This window comes from Sceloporus undulatus, chromosome 5, assembly GCF_019175285.1.
Source record: "Sceloporus undulatus isolate JIND9_A2432 ecotype Alabama chromosome 5, SceUnd_v1.1, whole genome shotgun sequence".
Taxonomy (NCBI): domain Eukaryota; kingdom Metazoa; phylum Chordata; class Lepidosauria; order Squamata; family Phrynosomatidae; genus Sceloporus; species Sceloporus undulatus.
In genome coordinates this window covers 81066424-81089186 of record NC_056526.1, presented here as the reverse complement: position 1 = coordinate 81089186, position 22763 = coordinate 81066424, and the positions used below count along the sequence as shown (strand labels likewise).

The window sequence follows — 22763 nt, the reverse complement described above, 5'->3', positions numbered from 1 at the left end:
GATCAGCAGCGCAGGAGGAGAAGGACGGAAGAGGCAACAAGACCCTGCTGGAGGCCGGGGCCCTCTTGGGCCTCACGGTGGGCCTTCTTTCGCCAAGGAGGAGAAGGAAGGAAGGAGGAGCCCTGCCTCGGGAGGCCGAGAGGAAAGAGGTGCTGCCGCTACTAGGCCTCGGCCTCCCTCTCCGCCCCTTTCGCAACAAGCCTCCCTTCCTCCTTCTTCACAGGGTACTCTCGCCGTGTTTTAAATCATCCAGGCCTGGGCTTTATTGAGGGACCTTTTTTTTTGGTTTAGATTATTTGGTTTAGATTCGGTTTTAAAACCTTGTATGTTTTAAATTTTGTATGTTGTAGTGTTTCCATTGGACTGTTTTAATTGTTTTAAGTGTTGTTTTAATGTGTGTGTGTGTGTGTCTATATATATATATAGAGAGAGAGAGAGAGTGAGAGAGTGTGTATATATATATATACTATACACACACACACACACATATATATATTGTATATATATGTGTGTGTGTATATAGAATATATATATATATATATATACACACACACACACACCCAAACACATTAAAACAACACTTAAAAACAATATATATATGTATGTATGTATGTATTGTGAGCCGCCATGGGTCCCAACCTGGGAGAAAGGCAGGATAAAAATAAAATATATAATTAAATAAATAATAAATGTCATTATTATTATTGGACTGTTTTAATTGTTTTTAAAGTGTTATTTAATTGTGTGTGTGTGTGTGTGTGTGTGTGTGTATATATAGTGTGTGTACATACATATATACATATATATACACACACACACACACACTATATATATATATATATACACACACACACACACATATGTATATTGTGAGCTGCCTTGGGTCCCAACCTGGGAGAAAGGCAGGATAAAAATAAAATAAATAATAATTATTTTTATTCAAAGATATAGCCATGTTAGTCTGTGGAATCAGTATATGGAGAGCTCTTCTAGCTCCTTTGAGACGCACAGAAAGAAAAAAATTGGCAGCATGAGCTTTCCTAGACTCCAGTCTACTTCCTCAGATGCTTTTGGTGGAGTGGAAGCCAGTGACAGAAATATAGTATATGCCATTGGTATGTGCGGATGTCAGTACAAATTCAAAATCCTTTGTGTGTGGATGTGAGGTAGCACATGCCAATGGCATATATATCTCTCTCCCTGGTTTCCACTCCACTTAGTGTGACCAACATGGTGGAATTCAAAGGTGTGTTTTGGTGCTGCACTTGACAGCGCTTGAACTGCTGTGGCTCTGTGTTATGGAAGTCTGGTCCCACAACGAAATACCATTCCCAGAATTCCATAGCATAGAGCCATGGCAGTTAAAGTGGTGCCAAACTGCATTATTTCTGCAGTGCAGATGCAGACTTCGAAAGCTTGTGATGTGTATTTTAAGCGATTTGCGTGATTACTGCACTACTCTTTTATAGTGCTGCTATTCAACCTTAAGTGCTCTGGCTGCCTCCTGTTGCATTCTGGGATTTGCAGTTTAGGGAGGGGGCATTTAGAATTCTCAGCCAGAGACTTTATACCTCAATGGACTACAAACCCCAGAATGCAACAGGAAGCAGCCAGAGCACTAAAAATGGAGTAGTTGGCCCACTAAAAGGATCCCTGTTTTTTGGATTTGGGTTTTACAATACTTCCTCTTCAGTAAGCTATAGGACTTGGGTGACCAGATATCCTCCCCACAAAAGAGGGCACCTTAAAATGTAGGCTGGACATGACCCTAAAGCAGTGGTTCTCAACCTTCCTAATGCTGTGACCCTTTAATACAGTTCCCCATGTTGTGGTGACCCCCAACCATAAAATTGTTTTCATTGCTACATGAAAATATGTGTTTTCCAATGGTCTTAGGCGACCCCTCTGAAAGGGTCATTCGACCTCCAAAGGGGTCCCGACCCACAGGTTGGGAACCACTGCCCTAAAGAAACTCATCTAATTGTAAATTCATGGGTTTTTTAGTAATGCTCAAAATGGAGGACATTTTGGAATTCCTCCTGGACAAAAGGTTGAAATGGAGGACATGTCCTGGTAAAAGGAGGGTGTCTGGTCACCCTGGTGGAGTGGTAAATGTTGCTGTGTGCCTTCAAGTCATTTCAGATTTATGGCGCTCCTAGGGCGAATCTTATCAGCAGGGGGCTGAGAGAGTATGATTCAAGTTCACCCATGGCTAGCAGAGATTCAAACACTTGTCTGTCACAAAAACTTGGGACTTCTGAAGTGAGAAGAGCCCTCTGTTTCCTTGTGCAATCTGACATATACAGAGGACTCAGATAATGAATTAGTGGCAAACACACATAATTGCTGTCTGCTGAGCCAAGCCAAACTGCAGCACTCATTTTGAAATATTTGTAATCTTAATGATAATTTTTCATCCTAAACAATTATTTAGAGCTGCCATTTTTTGCACAACTGTAAAGAGCAAGAGACAAGTTTTTAACTTTAAGGTGGAAAGTTCAGTACTGTATAGCTACCAGAATTATGATAGTTCTGGACCTCCGTGAGATGAATTGCCAAAGTTGTGGCATGCCTTATGTTTGCACATTGTGTCTTATCAGAAAGCATCTAATGTTTACAAGACCACTTTGCTTATGCCAGAATAAATGTGCAACTTCTCTAAACTACTTCAGCTTTTCCATTTGCTGACGTGGGCTAGACAGCAGACCAAACTTTAAAGTTCGTACTCAGCCTGACCCTTTTCAAAACATCTCCATGGAAGGTACCTTTCAGCTTCATTAAGTGAAACTTCTGTCTAAGTGGCAAATATAAAATATCAACAATACCCATCAGTAATTTATAAATGTTTATAAATGTTCCAGGTTTGCCTGATTTGAAAGGAGCTTACTGTTCTGTTATGAGATGCAGTGTTTAACACACCGATTGGAACTGTTTCCTGACTGCCTTGTTACTCTGATCCTGTTTAATGATGTGAAAAATGCCACCACTTTAAGGAAAAAAGCAATGGAAGGTGCTATTGATGGAGCATTAATTAATCCTGCAATGGTGAGCAAACGTTTTAGTTTCTGCATGTGGGTTGACTCAGAGTAGCACAGGGCCTACAAGACTTGCAGTGGTTATAATCTTGCTTAACTAAGGCCCCATACAGACAGGCCAAAATAAAGCTGCTTTGGGTCACTTTGGAAGTATGCTATTTAAATGATGCATACATCCTAAGGGTCTGGACGATGTGCCAAAGCTGTGCTCCAGTCCTTAGGACTGGAGCATGGCTTTGGTGTGGCTTTTGGACACTTAGGATGCATGCGTCATTTAAACAGCATACCTCCAAAGTGACCTGAAGCAGTTTTATTTTGGCCTGTCTGTATAGGGCCTATGTTAGTAATTATAGCCTTTAACTTTAATATGGTAACTTTGCCTGATTTTAACTCAGAAAAGCTGACAAACATACACAGATGTCTTATTCAGATCCTTCAAAGTCTGATTTCTCTTGGCATTTCTTTGAAGGGAAGCACCAAAAAGTTGCCATTGCTGTGATATTCTTTTCCAGGCATTCATAAAGGTCAAAAGTGGCACTGTGGTGGAGAGAGTAGAGGATGGCGTTTCTTTTAGGTGCTCCTAGGACAGACTAAGCATTTGCCTTTCCCCACTCAGAGAAGGGGGTGGTTCCTTTTTTTGTAAGAATTGAAGTTAAGTACTTATACTGACCCATGGATAAGTCAACCCAGGTTTTTGGGGTCAATTTTTAAAAATTTCTAGACTTATACATGTAGATATGCAATATATCATGCAAGTTAAGATGGTCTGCAGAGATTGGCAAAGGTCAGTCTGCTCTTTCGCCATGTGGGCACTGAGAGACAAACTTATAAAATCCAGGCAATAAAATTTGAACTCCATTAGCAACAGAAAAATTAACTTCCCTTCAGATCCACACTGTTTCTGTCCTATGTGATATCCTTCCAGACCCTCTTAATTGACAACAAAAACAACAGCTTGACAAAATGTAGGCCTGTGGCTCTAACATTGTCATTTTTGTTCTTCTCCTGTGTGATTTTTAACACTTTTGCCTGATGAAGAAGCCAGTGGAGCGTCAAAAGTTTGCATAATGTATTTTGTGCATTTTTGTTTGGCCCAATGAAGACAGCATGAAATGTCATGCCTGGTTTAAGCAGATTAGTAGAAAAGGAGGACATGCAGGTCATTAAGTTCTCTGGCACACTTAAAGTTTCCCAAAATCGATGGGAGACATGAAGATAGAGGAGAGAGACTGCACCCCTTAAAAGGAATAAGGAATTCATATTTTGGAGTAGACTCCCCCTTACTCATCTATAGTCTCATATTCTTTGTTGTAACATCTGATAGGTGAAACATTGGTATTTAGTTATTCTTAAAACATGATTTTAAAAATCTCACGATTGGGCTTCAGAAAAATTGTCTCTTTTGAGGCCTGCTGTTTAGCGACTAAACTCTCTTTTGTTCTCTGTGGCAGGTTGTTGATCCATTTCAGGTACTTGTGGCAACAAATAAAGCTGTTCATCTACACAAGATTGGTAAAATGAAGACAAGAACACTTAATGCAGAAATAATATTCAATCTTTCACCAAATAATAATGTAAGTTTCTGCTTATAGTTAGGGTGGGGAACCTAGTGTCATATAGCCCTTGAAATTACACAGCTCTTCAAATGCTGCAGGTCCACTTTTGCTCTCTGAATCACCAAGCTGGGAAATGCTTTGCCTGCCATTTCATTCATGCTTGTGTGAGAGAGACTTAAAGGAATGTGGTGGCAGAAAGTGGAAGCTATGCAGTCATGCAGTGCTCTAAGATCTACCTTCTGGGCCTGTCCTTCCCCAGTTTATTAATAGGCCAATGGCCTTTCAGATGAAAAAGTTCCCCACTCCGTGGTTTACTATATGCTTTAAATTGGTTTTTGCAACAAAACAAAATTCATCCAATATCTGCTTTCTGCTGAAACAGATAATGGATTGAAAGAAACTGAAAATACTTGTTGTAGGGGTTGTCTGCATGGGCCAACAGGCCCAACTAATATCATCTAGTTTAGATGACGCAGGCCAAAAATCCCAGGGCATGATCGAGCCCAATCCTGCCTATCCAAACACGGATCCAGAGTGTCCAGTCTGATTTACCCTGGGGTAAAATACCCCTGGTTTTACACGAGGTTTCTAACAATGGCAAAAGCAGGCTGTTCAGACAGCCCTGCTCCCCCATGCTCCTTACCTTGCTTGTGGTTAGTCCAACTGAGAAGACCTCCAGTTGCTGCATCTGACAAAGAAACAGGACTCCAGGCCATGGGGATGCAGCTGGGTGCCCTGTTTCCACATCAGAAGGGGTGACTGGGGGGCTTCTCAGTTGGATCGACAACTGGCAAGGTAAGGAGTGGCATGCCAGTCCTAGGTCCTGGTTCAGCATGGGGATGGGTCTGTGAACACCTGCCTGTCCCTGTGCTGATCCAGGGACCAACCCAGGTGAGCAACCCAGTCTTAGCCCGTGCTTTTCTGGCCCACCTACTCAGGCCCATAGTGTGCCTTCAAGTCATTTCCCACTTATGACGACTCTAAGGTGAACCTATTACAGGTTTTTCTGGGTCTGAGAGAGTGTGATCACCCAGTGGGTTTCCATAGCTGAGTGAGGAATCAAACCCCCGGTCTCCAGTCATAGTCCAAGGCTCAATCCACTACACCACTTTGGCTCAACGTAGCATACTGCTCACCACAGTAAATATTTTCCCTAGCATCATAAAATTATAGAGCTGGAAGAGACCACAAGGGCCATCCAGTCCAACCCCTACCATACAGGAACCCACAATCAAAACACCCCATCAGTTTGAGGTTTCCTTCAAACTCCATATTCATTAATAAACTGCTTTCATTTCTGCAAGACAGAAGCTGGGTACTAACTTTATACTAGATCTTATGCCTAACAGTCCTATCCTCATGCTGAATATCTAATTTATATGATGATATTACAAGAGAATTGGGTTTTGCAGGGGAGTTAGTTCTAAAACAAACACTGCAATATTGGGAAAACTGCTGGATCCTGTAGCTGTTGGTTCTGAGATTATCTCAGCAGTCATATCCTCTTGCATGCACTGAACACTTATGTGCCCCATCACACTAGACACAGTCTACCACCCACTCATTGGGTGATTACCTGAGGTGTAATATATTCGTACCTTCCTCCAAACCCCTTGCAGTATTATTAGAACACAAACAACTCAAGAGAGCTTAAAGTAGAATTTGTTTCTGTTTTGCTCTCTGCCTTCTTGTCCCAACTCTTGTGTCATTTTAAAAAATGTACACTAGTTAAACAGAAAACAATACAAGGATCTGCATGTGGGTTAATCATTTTGGAGGTTGCATCATTGTGTAATATCTGTTCTCTCATTGCTGTTCTTTAAAGATCAGTTTTTAAATAAAATCATCTACTCATTTTTAATCCAGTGGCTTTAAAACATGTGAAAACCTTAAACTTTGTGTGATAAAGATGCCAATATTTTCTGCGGGTAAATGATGTAGAAAATCACATTAATATTTAACATTTTGAATAGTTGATCTCACTAGCAAACCAATGGAATGTTTGTTTTTTCTTTTGAGAGTGTTTACTCTTAAAGGGGAAAATATGAAAGAGGGAAATATTTGTGATAAGTTGGTTCACATTCATGATAGAATCCTATATTGTTCTTTTATGTTAGATTTCAGATGCCTTCAAAAAGTTTGGCATTTCAGACAGTGACACTGCAGTTCTCATTGTCCTGGTTGAAGAGGAAAAGAAAACTGTGAACTTGGAAGATCTAATATGTCAAGTGGAAGGTCGGCAAGTTCCTCTAGCAGATCTTCCCAAAATAACAGATCTACAGAAAGTTAAAAAGGTTTGTTTGTGTGTTTCCAGGCAGAGTGGAAGTGAACCTAGAGGGAGAATTTTGTTTGGTTTTTAACTACTACGTAGATGGACTAGCACAATCCTAAGCATGTTTACTTAGAGCTAAGTTTCCACAAATTTAAGGTAAGTGAGCGAAGAAGGGGCCTAAATACCCTAAAAGCACCAAATCCCATCTGATCATGGAAGTTAAGCAGGGTCAGGCCTGGTTAGCACTTTGATGGAAGAGCACCAACAAATACTATGTGCTGTAGGCTATATTTCATTGGAAGGAACTGACAAAACCACCTGTCAGTATACCTTGCCTAAGAAGATCCTATGAAAAATTAATGAGGTTGCCATAAGTCATCAGGCAACTTGGAGGCACACGTGTGCATTGAACTACATCCATATGTAGGCCCTTGCTTTGTCCTGCGTCTTCTGATTATTTCTTAATCCATACTGAATGCAATTAACTTGTTTTTAAAAAAATCTAAATTTTAATGTATCTGGTAAAGATAGTAAATGTAACTCGTAAGGCATTGTGGGCATTTTTTTAAATTTTTCAGAACCATGCTATTCCTCAAAGTCACCATTCCATTTTCTTTGCAGATGTATAAGCTTACTCCACAAGAAGAAAAAATTGGTACCCTACTGGATGGCATCATTTGTAGAATGGCAACCAAAGATGTTTCATGAGAAGATACAACTACATCAGAACAATTGTAGACTGTTTTTGATGCAAATGTTTATTTTAATTTTGTTTGTTTGTCTGAATTTCTATATTGTATTTAAAAACAGAATTTGGCATTGTTTTATTACATGGATGGCATGCTCCTTTAGATAATGTTTTTATTCCCTTTCTTTGTATATAATATGATTATGCCATCATACTCAAAGTGGCCTGTAATTTAAAATATTAAAAATATACAATTCAGCATTCCCTTAAATTACTCTAACTGCTCGTTGTTTTGATTCTCCTCTGGGTATGTAGGTACCCCCTTAGAACATGATGGAGTAGTTGTCCCAGCTGGGCTCTCTTAAAGCAGTTCCTGAATCTACTGGACTGCTAGGTTAAAAATAAGTTGCATATATACTGGACTGATTGGTTACATACACAGAGAACAAGTATGAAGCTGCAGATAAATTTGTAGGGAACAGTTGTGCTGAAAATGTGCAACATGATTCCCATGAGACTGCAGTCCCATACAGCCATGACCTAAAGCACAATCTAATCTTATGCATATCTTCTCAGAGGTAAGTCCTTTGACTTCATTAAGACTTTATTCCATGTACATGGAACAAAGTTAAGGGATTCACCTCCTAGTAGATATGCATAGGATTAGATTGTGCTTTAAGTGATAGCTGCAATATGGTTCTGCTGATGTCTCTTCCTTTCTACTATATCATGACCTTAAATTGGTGATCCTTGTACTGAATATTTAAATTTTACTTCTGGTACTAGATCAATTATTGGGCTTTCTTCTTTAATGTTATGTAGATGGATAATCTGAAAATTTTGACTCTAGATAAAATGAGAAAACACAAAAGGAGTTTACTAGCCACTTGAATCTCATCCCTGTATGTTGATTTCACATCTCTCTTTTGAATGAGAAGGCAAACCAGTACAGGGCTGTCACAAAAAGGCAAAAGAATGGTGAACACATACTCCAGGTTTCTTCTTTTGGCATAGGCAAAAGAAGTGACTCCATCTTCTGCCCTGCAGGCAAGGCACCTCTGGAAAATGCTAACATCATACCTCCAATCTGTATCCATCCGATTGATGCTTTTCAGAATCCATAAGAAGTAAATGACACTGCAGGAAAAACTGTTGCCACTAAAAAAAAGGGGGGGGGAATCAAAGTGAATCATGAGTCTTTTGCAATCTGAAAGGCATCTGTGTGGCAGCAAAAGCCAAGTGCTCATGCAAATCCTAACAAAAACAGAAAACTCCAGATGCCTTTTCTCTGAAAGTATCTGAAAGCTAGTATAGGCCAAAAGGACCACCTGGTCAAAGCCATATGCTTGCAGCCAAGCCTCTTTCGTCCTTCAAGCCCTCCGTCATTGCTGATCAGGACATATGCAGTTGCAAACATGCTGTCTGATGTGAAGGGAAGGGGTGACGTGTGATGCAAAATGTCTGTAGTGTAAATAATTGAGGAAGACATGTAAAATATGTTAAGCCAAATGCTGTGGAGAAACCCTCAAATATGCTCCGACCACCTAAAAAATGGCAAGCAACATTTCCAAAAGAACTGTTTCGTGTCTTAGCTGAATTGCCCCTGATTCTGATGTCCAGAAAAACTGGAGGTGGGAGAAACAGTAGTTTCAGTAAATGGTATTCATTATATAGGAGCACCTTTTTATAGGGATAAACCCAGCATATAATAAGCCTCAGAGAAAGGTGTCATGAAACAGCCTCAGCAAGAGGAAACAGGTATTGTCATCTCTTGGGGTGTGTCCCCATCCATACTGTAAGTTCAGCTGCATCATCAGAAACATTGGTATGGGCTGGTCAGGAAGAAGATGGAGCTGGCTGGCCTCTGGTGATCTGTGAAGGCAGCCAGTATGAGTAAGGAATTGGAAGAGAAAGGAAACAGGAATAGAGAGTTGGGATGGCAAGAACCAATGGTGGTACTGATCATCGTTTGTAATTAGTCAACAAAATTATAGGATCTCATACCCTCTTTTTATGTTTACACTTTATTTATTTGGCAGTACAGTACATCTAAACTGGCTAACCGGTTTCCAAACCTAGTTTAAGCATGGTTTATAAGGAAAATATAAACCATAGCTTACAAATTGGGCATGTATTGGCATTATATGTAAACCAATCCATTGTCTAATATTTTAAATGTTCCTTTCATAAAAGGTCAGTATGACCATACTTTCCTTAGGCTGTGCTACAAGTTTGGGGTTTTTGTTTTATTTTAATGCCAGAGGAAAGATAGAAGGCAAAGAAATATGATTTGCACGTTTCCAGTTTGCATCTTGATCAGCATTTTGCATTTAGTACCAATGTGCTAATCCAAATTTAAGGGCAGAACTTTAAAGAGCAGACGGGTTTGGGTTTGTTTGTTTTTTACATGTGTACCTTAATTAGCAATTGCATAGTACTCAGATTTAAAATAAACCCACCTAGTTACTTATTTGGGAAGCCTATTAGGCTTCTTGGGTTTGACAGATTTCATCTTGGTAAGTAAGAAGAGATTTGCGTAATGAGATAAAGTATTCTTGCAGATAGAAGAGTGTGCCAAAAGTTGTAATGTTTGCAAGATTTTTCTGTGAAAAGAACTAGGAAAACATGGTAGCCTCAATACCTGGGTTGTTTTTCAGCACAATTTGTCTTTTAAAAAGTAAGTTCGGTTAGAACTGTAAGATAACATCTAGAGCTGCAACAGAGAAGAGTCAAATGCTTCTGAAACTGAACAGCCCTAGCAGCATAATCATGGAAAATTAAAAGCTTGTTTTCATTGCCTGACAAAGCCAATGGCACATGGAATATATCATCCAACTTGCTGGCTGAAATGCAGATGCTATTTTTGGTAGTTTGGACTCAAGGCAAGCAGGTACTTTTAAGTCATATCCTTTTTTGAACATGTGTGAAAAATCACTCGAGTCCAGTTCACATAAACAGCAGGGCTCATAAAATCATCACTACCCAAGAGTGATGCGCAAGAGTTCAACTTGCACTTTCTCACTTTCGTCAGTTGTGCCCCTAGAGGTGACATGCATAAATAGTATTGCACAATTTGTGTGAATGTGTTTTTTTATTTGTCTGCACAGTAATGTTCAGTCTATGCTCCTTCACATACCCTCTACATTTGGAGGTACATTCTGTGATTCCTTTTAGAGGGAAGAAAAGAGAGCAAGAAAGAGAGATGGAGAGAGAGATAATGGACATGGTAGCATCTGTTGCAGTAGTTTTCATCTTGTCCGTACGTCTTCGTTTCTCTGACCAATATATTTAGGCCTTTACGAAATACAGGGCATAATAAGGTCTATTATCCTTAGCACTGTTCTGTCTTGGTTGCAGTGTGGTATAGTGGTTAGAGCATTGGGCTGGAACCTGGGGTATAAAAAAGGTTCAGGTCCTCACTGAGCTGTGAAACTCATTTGGTGACCAAGGGCCCATCAATCTCAAAGGGTTGTGGTGAGGAGAAAGGGTGAGAAATACAGCCTTGTGATCACTGGAAGAGAGACAGGATATAAATATTAACCCCAAGGAGAACTAGAAAGCACCTGACTATCCACATAGCAGAGAAAGGCTGATATTCCTGGGGTTGCTAGCCAGGAAAGCTCGTCTACAGGATCAGCTGTTCCATTAGTTGAAGTGAGGCAGAAACCTAAGGCTGTAGGTGCTGGATGGCAGCAGAAGCACCTTCTGCCCATTCCAGGTGCCCAGAGGAATGCATTCCATGTTACCATTTTTTAGATGTTGATGTCCTTCCCGTGTCCACAGTGAACTGGTCTAAGGATGGTGCAGCCCACCCAACATAGCCATTTCTGTATTGTCAGAGAGCAGAGGATGATCAGGGATGCGTCCAGCTATTCATCCATAGTCAAGCTCACAAGGACTCCCAGAGGCCTCCTGTGGCAGGAAAATAGCTGACCACATCCCTGCTCTGTTCATCACCCCACTTTTTGGCAACATGAAAATGGCTGTATAGTGGGGAGGCTGCTGTGCTTACAAGGGCAACAGTATACTGTAGACCCAACGTTGAGCACAGGTTGAAAAACTTATAGTACTTTTCTAGATTACAACTCCCAGAATCTCGTAGTTAGAAGGTCTTGTTTTTGTTGCTGTGTACCTTCATGTTGTTTCTGACTTATGGAGACCCTAAGGCAAACCTATCACATGGTTTTCTTGGCATGTTTCTTCAGAGGGGATTTGCCATTGCCCTACTCTGAGGCTGAGTGTGAATTTCCCAGAATCACCCAGTAGGTTTCATGGCTGAGCAGGGATTCGAACCCGGGTCACCAGAGCCATAGTCCACCACTTAAAGCACTACAGTGAGATGATCTGTTGGGTATATTTGCTGTGCCACATTCTAAATTCAGTGATAGATGTCTTTGGCTGCATCTAAACTGCAGAAATAATCCAGCTTGACAACTGCCAAGGCTCAATGTTATTGGATTCTGGGGACTCTAGTTTGTGAGACATTTAGCCTTCTCTGTCAGAGAGCTTCCATGCCACAACAAACTACAAATCCTAGGATTCCATAGTACTGTATTGACCTATGGCATATAAACTGGTGTCAAATTGGATTATTTCTGCAGTGCAGATGCAACCTGGGAGTTGTAGTCTAAAATATTTTCCCAGGCTCTTAAGGACAGTGAAGCTTCTTTTGCAGACTGGATGACTAGCCTGAAAAGAACATTCTTCTTGGGAACGGTGATATTCTGCAACATTTTGTTGCAGGTCCCAACTGTGCCAGAATTAATTAGATCCCCATTTTTTGTTCCTTATATTTATTTGCTTAGGTGTACAAGGTGCCGTCAGCCCCTTAGGCAATAAATGAAATTTGGCCCCCTAGGAAAGAAAAAACATTACACAGCAAGAGTATGTTTAAACATAACCTTTACCACAAGATCTGCGGTAAAGCATGCCAAGTCTTTGCTAATGTTAATTAATGCGCCTTTGCAACCCGCCAGTGATATGGACAAGTATTACACTGCCATTATAGATAAAACAGTGTGGCCAAGACCTTGCTGAATACCAACTAGCAAGGGACCAATAGAACGGATAAACTGTTATTGAACTGTTTCAGTAATGTTATTGAAACCTTTTCTCCTTTCTCATAGAATCATGGAATTGTAGATTTGGAAGAGACCACAAGGGCCATCCAGTCCAACCCCCTGCCATGCAGGAAATCACAATCAAAGCATCCCTGACAGATGGCCGTCCAGCCTCTGTTTCAAGACCTCCAAGGAAGGAGACCCTCACCACTCTCCGAGGGAGTGTGTGTTACACTGTCGAACAGCCCTCACTGTCAGAAAGTTCCTCCTAATGTTGAGATGGAATCTCTGTTCCTGGAGCTTGCATCCGTTGTTCCATATTCTAGTCTTTGGAGCAGCAGAAAACAAACTCGTTCCATCCTCATTGTGACACCCCTTTGAATCCTTAGGGCTATCATATCACCTCTTAACTGTCCCTTCTCTAGGCTACACATATCCAGCTCCCTAAGTCATTCCTCATAAGGCACAGTTTCTAGACCCTTCACCATTTTAATCGCCTTCCTCTGGACACGCTCCAAATTGTCAACATCCTTTTTGAATTGTGGTGCCCAGAACTGGACTTCTAGGTGAGGCCTGACCAAGGCAGAATAGAGTGGCACTATTACTTCCCTTGATCTAGACACTATACTTACATTGATGCAGCCTAGAATCGCATTGGTCTTTTTAGCTGCTGCATCACACTATTGATTCATGTTTAACTTGTGGTCTACTAGGACTCCTAGATCTCTTTCACATGTAGTTGCTTTAAGCCAGGTGTCACCCTAAGTGCAGTACCTTACATTTCTCAGTGTTGAAATTCATTTTGTTAGCTTTGGCCCAGCTTTCTAATCTATTAAGGTCTTTTTGAATTCTGATCCTGTCCTCTGGGGTATTTGCTACTCCTCCTAATTTGGTGTCATCTGAAAATTTGATAAGCACCCCCCCCCTATTCTTTCATCCAAGTCATTGCTAAAGATGTTGAATAGCACTGGGCCCAGGACAGAACCCTGTGGGACCCCACTGGTCATTTCTCTCCCGGATGAAGAGGAGCCATTGCTGAGCACCCTTTGGGTTCTGCAGGTCAGCCAATTACAAATCCATTTAACAGTTGCTTTGTCTAACCCACATTGTACTAGCTTGTTTGCAAGAATGTAATGGGGAATTTTGTCAAAGGTACCAGTGGTTTAACAACAGAGCAACCAAATTACTTCCCTCTTGCCCTTGTGCTACTGACATGAAGAATAACCACATCATAATCAGAATAATCAGAAATAGATTGTTGTGTCAAAGGATGATGAGTGGTAGTAGGTCTAGTACACAAAACAAATTTCTAGGTTCAGAATTGATTATAAGTATATGACCTTTGCACCAGGCTGGAATTTGTAAATCTAGTCAAAAACACAGGCAGATACACAAACCCAAGATCTACCAACGCCTGTACTCCTCCTAGACATGGAAAAGGTCACAGCATAGAATATTTTACCTTTTGGATCACAACTGGAGATTATGTAACTCTTCCAAGCTATTCAAGGGTGCGCTGTTATGCATTTGCACACCCACTTGCACCATGCACCAGTCCCCTGAGACATTTGGCTACACTGAATCACCTGACACTATCAGTCCAGATATGTGTAGTTAGTTTTGCTAACCAAATTGATTGACCAGGAAGAAGAGGATCATTTCCCTGTTCTGAACTGATGGAAGCGTTCTACAAAAATAGCAAATTTCATGGTCTGCACTATAACAATAATGCCTTTTTTTCTTGTGCAGTTTGCACCAAAATGGGTCACACCATGTTTACATAGCAACAACATCACTCTTCTATCACCTTACACAGCAAGGAGGATGATCGCATCATTATTGCCAGTGGCTTATTTGGTGGATGTAATATTTATTCATGCATGCCTAATACATGTCAAGCAGTAAGGTCCATTGAGTTAATTGACATTTAATCCCAGCTAAAAAGGATTTTATTTTAAGCAGTGCACAGGGTATTGAACCAGAGTTTTTGAGATCCAACTGTATGATCAACCACACCACCTCCACTTTTTTAATGAGTCTCTGAACCAAAACACACTGCAGAAATAATCCAGTTTGAAACCACTTTAACTGCCCTGGCTCAATGCTAGGGAATTCTGGGGACTGTAGTTTTGTGAGACATTTAGCCTTCTCTGTCAGAGATCTCTGGTGCCACAATGCACTCCAATTTCCAGGATTCCCTTGCACTTCTGCAATGTGTTTTGGACCTCTGTCTACAGTCTGGAACTATGGCCTGTTACAGACTGCCAAAATAAAGCTGCTTCGGGTCTCTTTGGAGATATGCTATTTAAATGATGCATGGGTCCTAAGAGTCCGGAGGTTGCGCCAAAGCCACACTCCATTCCTAAGCACTGGAGGGCAGCTTTGGTGCAGCTTCCAGATTCTTAGGGTGCATGCATCATTTAAACAGCATACCTCCAAAGAGACCCGAAGCAGCTTTATTTTGGTAGTCTGTAACAGGCCTATGAAACCTAAATGCCAAATCAATTATCAGTGTTCAAAAACAAATAATGACCAGGTATTGTTTTTGACACAGAGTTTTGGAAATATGCATATTTATTATACTTCTATTTTAAATACTTTACATTTGACTTTAGATCATTGCACTGTTATAATATAAAATGATATAAAACAGCAATATTTTACATTCTTGTTGCATTCCACATATTTTTTTAAAAAATTGGTTTGAATCAATCAATAATCATAATTCCATTTTCGAATTCAAGAAGAGCTCCAGTGTGTATAGGTTAAAGGCTTTGTATTTTTTTGTCCTCAGAGGGTCTTTGGGTGTGAACTCTTGAGTTGCAGGTGCAGAAAAATGTTCTTCAGCATGCTTAAGCATCTTTCCTTGCCCATACTCCCCAAATTGCAATAAGGATGACCATAGCAATCAGTGTATAAAGAGTCTGTATTGTCGTTCGCTCGTTCCCACACCATTCTTTACATCCACAAGAATTCTGTACATTCTCTCCAGTATATGGATATGGTTTGGGTCTGTGAGCTCGAAGACAATGTATTCTGGCAAAACAAGGAAAAAAACACATATTTAGCAAATTTCTTCTCCTGTCCATTGCCCCAACAGGATCTGGCGTACATCTTCCTGACTCTGTCAGCCACTCCTCAAATTGAATAGGCACAGCCAGGGAATCTCTTTAATGAAAATGTGAAATGAGCCATAAATATGGTTCATATTTAATCCAACAATTTACAATGCTGAGTTGCTTTTATTGATTTCTTTGCATACTTAAATCAGTTGTTCTCTTTTTCTACTCTATACAGAATTCCACTGTTGAAGAAAGTGGCAGTCTGTCAGAATGGAAATTTGTCACCCAATTCTAAATTTATCCACATGGAAGTACTTTAAATTTAACTGAATTCAGTGAGATTTAAAGCAAGGGAAGCATGTATAGGATTGCAGTACAGATGGAAAAAACACAGCCCTCTAGATGTCAGACTGCAAGTCCCAGCATTCCTCAACACTGACTATGCTGACTAGGATTGCTGGGAGTTGTAATCTTGCATTATCTGGAAAACTGCATGATTCCCATCCTAATCTACTAGAAAAGAAAATACTTATTATTATTATTATTATTAAAATAAAAGCATTGTGAATAATCTACAGTAATTATCCAAATTCCTGATAGAATCTTATTAGTAACCCAAAACTGATGCAAATATCCCTTCACTTACTTTCTCCATATATCTTAACAGAGGCTTTGGACATTCCATTTTACCTTGAAAAGCATTTTCCTCGGACAAATACAACCATCACATCTTCAGTTCTGTTTGACCATTTTATGGTCCTGTGAAGCTGCAGCTGCACAATACCTCTTGCACAATACTGCCAATCTTAAACTTCTTTGAAGTCATTAGGACAAAGTAGTTGTGACTAACTGATGTCGCATTATTTTCAGTGGGGCTTTAGTATCATTAACATTCTTTAGATCTGGGCACAGATTCAACAGCAGTTTTCTTGATTGAGTGGTCATCCTTAGCCCTGGAGGTGGATTAATTACTGTGTACAATGGAGCTGCATTAATTTATGTGGGTACTAAATCTTGTCCTGCCAACATTGTCTAATCTGACCAATTTTAGCAATAAACTGGACTGATTTTAGTTGTGCATGCTATTTAAAAATGCTTTGTTTAAAAGCAAGATGTTTTGGTGACTAAAGTACAAGGGTTTCTCTGATCTGGAGAACCCATCCAAAGGTGTAATCCTACATCATTGTTCCCAACACTGGCTCACTGAACTCAGTGGAACAGTCCTCTGAGTAGAGAAATACTAGAACTCTCCTTTGTACCATTCTCCAAAATTAAAATAATCTGATTAATAGTTGGACTGCTACTTAGAACTGTGGAACAGGGTATTTTCATAAGTAATAATGAAGCAAATTTTAGTACCGTATTTGTTGCATTGATGCAGATACCAACATTGTCCAGGAAATATTTCAGCTTTGTCCCACTTTGCATCTGCATTATCAGCATTTATACCTACTGCAATGTAAGGGTCATTATCTACATGTAACATTTCCTGATGGGGGAATAGAAATTTTAGGATATCTGCTTTCTTTTGTACAGTTGGTAATGGAGGGAAGGATAAACTCCCCTATTTTAGGGTTTGGTATCCATCCATATACGGCTGTTGAGTAGCTGCTGTTTACTAAAAGGTAAACACAGGTGGAAAACCCTGAGCACTTCAGATATCTTGAACTACATCTCCCAATAGTTCTAGCCAATAGTCAGGGATTAGGGAAAGTGGAGTTCAAAAATTCTGGAGGTCACCAGATTAGCAACTTGATTTAAATTGACAGACGATGTGGTGATGGATCTCTCCAAAGTCTGCTTTCCATTAGGATCATAGCACTGTGTGTGCAAAGATTGCTTTTCTTCCTTCTGCATTAGCAACACAACTATTCATCTACCCCTTGCTAGGTATCTCAGTACACCATCATGCTTTCCTTCTGATTTTATTTTTCAGTTTTCTTTGACTTACCTCCTGGAGACATTCATTTTTTCTTGTGATTTGCTCTTGCACCTCTTCACCCAAAGCCAACGACCTGTTAGTCGGTGAACAGAAAATTCTTGTTCGATGGCAACAATCCTATTTTGCAGCGCTAAAAAAGAAGCAGACAATTTAGAACCCTAGGGAAGGCTCTAGAAGTAACGAACAAACTCAGTTGCATCTCTTTTTTTTCCTTGCGGGCTGCTCAGACCTTTATAAACAGAAGTAGCTAAACCTCTGCCAAATGTGGAGCAGTAAAAGAAGTCCTCCCCATTTGAAGCATATGTGTTTACAAAAGGGAGGGACACAAGAACTGGGAAGCATGTTGAGTTTGAACTACAACCGCCAGCATAACCCCTTCAATTTAAATTCAACACTTAGGGAGAACAGAAACATTTTTGGATGATTGCTTAACTGGGGTAGGCATCAGACAGAAAGAGAAAGGCCTGTTAGGGAGAATGACACAGCAGCCTCTGGCAGCAGATACTGGAGGGCAGCAATGGCTGTGTCTGAAAACAGACCTGTATACTTCATGCCTGCTGCCTCACATTTATCCAGTTTGGGCCTGAGCAGATGGGCTCAGCCTGTGTTATCCTGTTCCCAGTGCTCACCTAGGTTAGTCCCAGGTTGGCACCGGGAAGGGATGGCGCTCACACACCCATCTCCTTGAAAACCTAGGACCTGGGACTGTCATTCCGTTCTTTACCTTTCCAGCCACCAACCCATCTGAGAAGCCCCCACAGTCATCCCATCTGATGTAGAAATGGGGCACTTAGATGCATCCATGTGGCCAAGCACTCCTATTCCACATCAAGCAGGGCAACTGGGGGGCTTCTTAGATGGGTCGACTGCTGGAAAGGAAAGGTAAAAGATGGGGAAGTAGGGCATGTCCACAGCCTGGTTTTGCTACAGAGTTTCCTATAAACTCTGTGGAAACCCAGGGCAAAATTACTCCAGGGTAAAGGATCCACATATAAACAGGCAGAATCAAGGTCAATCCTGCCCCAGGGGTTTTAGCCTGTGTCATCTGCACTAGAAGATATGAAGCCAGGGGGAACCCAGGTCATTTGGCTCATGCGGACAATGGCACTTTAACGGCCATGGATCCTGCCTATCAAATCCTTTGATTTGTAGGTAGTTGTGGTTCTCTGACAGAGAAGGCTAAAAATCTGACAAAACTGCACATCCCTGAATTCCGCAGCATTGAGCCAAGGCACCTAAAGTGGTGCCAAACTGCATTAATTCTGCAGTGTAGATGCAGCCCTTGTGGGCTATCCTCTTCTTCAGTCATCCTCCCACTTTCAGGCGTGGTTCAAGATGATTTCCCATTTGAAATATTGAAGAAATAAAATCAAGACCAGATACTATTGCTGAAAACTTAGGTTTAGGTGTCACACTGATACTATTTATCTTCTTATGAATTCTTGTACCTGTTATGTTGTGTTATAAATAAAAATATGTTATTTAAAAAGTTACCTTACCATTGCCAGTGTTAAAATGAAGAGTCAGCTCCCAGTCCAGTTGGCCTTTGCATCTGAAATGGGGGAGGTTGTGATCTTGTCCACAATTACTTTAGGTAGCAAAAATATATTGGATAAGCCTCAAGTGGAAAATCAACAAAGCATTTGGTCTCATCCCAAAACTCACAATAAAAGTTCTGAGTGGGAGATTTAATTATTGTAAGTCACTTCACGTTAACTTTGTTTGCTCAAACACAAAGTGGGGTTTGTGTATGTTTATTTCACAGTGGGCCACCATAATTTGTTAGTGGGTTGTTTTTAGTTTTGAGATCCTGAACAGATTTATATGAAAGGCATGGGACAGTAATGGGAAGAGAAGGTTAATCCCCCCCACCCCATGAGAGCTTTCTTGGTGGCTGCTCTCAAGGCACAATCTAAAGAGAGGAGGTAGTCTGACTCTCTACATATTCTCCTTTTGCTACCAGGCAGACATTTTTTAAAACCAGGTAAGCTGTTGGCAGTTCACATAAAGTCAGGGCTTTTTACCTCCTAGAGATGTACTTTTCATGATCCATCTATTTTTGAGAAGAAAGCAAGACAGAAATCCACCCTGCCAAATTATAACTTTAATTAATTTCAAGAAAAATACTTCCATGTCGTGTAAAGAACCAGGATACTAGTAGCACAGTTGGTTTGTTGTTTTGCTGTCTCCCCATGTCTCATAACCCAAACACTGCCACATATTCTGTATTTGCACATGCACGTATTTTTGTGATGTGTGTGCACCCTACTTCAAAGCTTTGAGAGGTTGCAGTGGCTCCTGCACTTACCCAGAATCACTAGGGACTTATGCAGTTTTTGTGTTATAAAGTTTATTTGCACACATATTCAGGCTGAGCATAAGAGAGTTCAAAGCATTAGCACTCAAACAGATTCCTGTTCTTCATTGGCCCTCCAGAGGAACCCATTGTGCTATACAATGTGTTGCAAAGAGCAAAGTTGGCTTATTGCCTTTTTTCTTCTGACCCAGTTTTAGCACTTTCTGCTTCATACACTGGAGATTATCAGACGGGGGACTGAACATCCTTGTTGCATCTTTTTCCTGTCCTTGTCCCGTCCTTCCTGTGCAATTGCGGGAAGGACTTTCAGACCATGTAGCTCTGATCTGGACATGTCCCATCCAGGAAGCACAAATGACAGCAATCGCACAAAAGACTTTCATATGACATCACACTTATCCTGTCACTGTCCTTTAAGTGAGGTGGAATTGTCCCAACTTTGCCCTTCATTGTGCATTAATTGAAGAACCCGTTAATGCACTTCACCAACAGGTTTATGACAGAATTAGTGTGTCAAGAAAGTCTTATGCACAATTGCTGTCATGGATGGGAGAAGGATGAGCTTTGCTTCCATCCCCTATCTGATAATCTCCCACAAACCTTGCTCTTCATTACCCTGTCTAGTAAGGAGAAGAAAGACCAAGCATTTCTGAGTGCATCTGTTGGAGAATAATCCAGAAGTAAAAATGTCCAGATGTGGGGAAGGGATAACTATGGGTCACCTGCAGCATGATAATTAAGTAATTGGGCTCAGTTGAATCAAAGGATGTGTTGTCACTGCAAGGTCATCATGTGCTGGAAAGCACTACAAAGTGCTGCAAAAATACTGTAAATATGCATAGTCATCTTGCCTGGGGAACAAGGAATAAGGTGACGCAGCAGGAAGAGGCTGGACTTAGTGGCCGCATGATAGCACAAGTGTATATAAGGAACAAGCCTCAGTAGACAGTGTGGGTTTTTGTTAGTGGCAGATGTGTAGTGTGTGCGAGTAGCTTCATAGTTGTATTTTGTAAATAGAGCAACTGAAGATTAAAGAGCCTCTTTGTAGACATCTGTTTCAGTCTGCTTTATCAGCTTCAAGGAAGGACGGAGGAGATTCCTGAGCAGCCACACAGCTCTGTGACACTTTACTGGTGCCCAACCTGGTGTGAGGCTTCAGCGTGAACCTACGCAGGCTGCACAAACCACGCTAACAACATCTACACTGTAGAAATAATGGGGTTTGACACTGCTTGAAATTCTATGACATCATCCGATGGAATCTGGGATTTGCAGTTTTACAAGGTCCTCGGCCCTGTCTGCCAAAGAGTGATGGAGCCTTACCAAACTACAAATCCCAGGATTCTGTAGGAAGGAGCCTTGGCAGTTAAAGTGGTGTAAAACTACATTATTTCTACAGTGCAGATTCACCCTCTGGCCATCATTCTCATGTTCCTCTGACCATCATTGTCATGTTCCTTTATGTGTCTTCTGAAACACATGTCTAGACTGTTGTGGGCTGCTAACCTATGGTACATGAAATTTTAGAGCCTAGAATTACAGAAGAGCAGATTCTGTGAGGTCGGTTTAACCAACCTCTCTTAACAATATCCAAATAGAGCCAAATATGAAGTGTGGGAATGTTATGTGTGTGTGTGTGTGTATATACAACATTCCCATTCTGTGCCTTATTAAAAATAACAAAATCAGGATGTAGTTATTTTACATCTAGGTTGCTGCTACACTGCAGAAATAATGCAGTTTGGCAACACTTTAACTGCCATGGCTCCATCCTATAGAATTCTGGGATTTATAGTTTGTTCTGGCACCAGAGCGCTCTGACAAAGAAGGCTAAACATATCACAGAACTACAAATCCCAGAATTCCATAGCATTGTGCCAAGGCAGTTAAAGTGCTATCAGACTGCATTAGTGTACAAGCCCTACTCTTATGAAGCTTCAAAACATTTTATTCCATGCTTTTCCATAAATTTTCCCAATGTTTAAGCATTTTGAGTGTACCTAGGAAGCAGACCCGGACCTTGAGAAATAACTTTCAAAAAGTACAGTTGGCCCTCCATATCCATAGATTCTGCATCTATAGATTCAACAATCTACTGCTTGAAAATATGGAAATAAAATAAAATATAATAAAAATTAATGACCCTGACCCTAATCCAATACTGGAACTATGTGACATTCTTTCCCCATCATTTAATTAGGTCACACACTGCTATTATATAAGTAAATGAAATGTTACTCTGCAAAAGGTGCAGCCAAAACCGGGAAAAACACGGTTGCAACCGGGTTATGGCAACCCTACGCATGGGCCCCGAACCAGGGACTGGGGGCCAAACCGGACCGGGACCGGGAGGGGGCCCCCAAAAGCGGATTTGTCCCGGGGGCCGCTGGAATATGGTATCCCTAAAAGTGACAGTTAATGGGAGTCATTTCCCACTCCCAGAACTCCAACTCCCAGGATGCAAAGCGGGAAAAGCATGCCTCACGTGAGAGAAAATGAGAGTCCTTTCCTACTCCCAGAACTCCAACTCCCAGCATGCAAAGCGGGAAAAGTTCAGCTCACGTGACAAAAAATGGGAGTCCTTTCCCACTTCCAGAACTCCAACTCCCAGCATGCAAAGTGGGAAAAGTTCAGCTCACATGACAAAAAATGGGAGTCCTTTCCAACTGCCAGAACTCCAACTCCCAGGACACAATGCAGGAAAAGAACGCCTCACGTGACAGAAAATGGGAGTCCTTTCCCACTCCCAGAACACCAACTCCCAGCATGCAACGAGGGAAAAGCATGCCTCACGTGACAGAAAATGGGAGTCCTTTCACACTCCCAGAACT

At 41.0% G+C, this 22763-nt stretch overlaps 1 protein-coding gene and 1 long non-coding RNA gene across 5 annotated transcripts; one reads left to right on the top strand and one right to left on the bottom strand.

Annotated features, from left to right (window-relative positions):
• The first annotated feature begins 18 nt into the window (after positions 1 to 18).
• On the top strand, positions 19 to 7825 carry TPRKB (TP53RK binding protein). Of its 4 annotated transcripts, XM_042468760.1 has the most exons (6): positions 92 to 224; positions 2673 to 2761; positions 2862 to 3045; positions 4487 to 4609; positions 6709 to 6885; positions 7485 to 7825. In XM_042468760.1, exons 3-6 carry the CDS (start codon positions 2902 to 2904, stop codon positions 7569 to 7571), a joined length of 531 nt encoding a protein of 176 aa, XP_042324694.1. In that variant the 5' UTR covers positions 92 to 224; positions 2673 to 2761; positions 2862 to 2901; the 3' UTR covers positions 7572 to 7825. The 4 variants fall into 4 exon arrangements, with proteins under 4 accessions (XP_042324696.1, XP_042324693.1, XP_042324694.1 ...); XM_042468762.1 differs by lacking the exon at positions 2673 to 2761 and having other exon boundaries at positions 19 to 149; XM_042468759.1 differs by lacking the exon at positions 2673 to 2761 and having other exon boundaries at positions 91 to 224.
• A 7359-nt stretch (positions 7826 to 15184) lies between these two features.
• Positions 15185 to 20294, bottom strand: LOC121931584. Its single transcript, XR_006104174.1, has 3 exons — positions 19115 to 20294; positions 17625 to 17745; positions 15185 to 15647 (listed from the first exon to the last, which is right to left on the bottom strand). It is a non-coding gene; the product is annotated as an uncharacterized LOC121931584 (long non-coding RNA).
• Positions 20295 to 22763: the final 2469 nt, after the last annotated feature.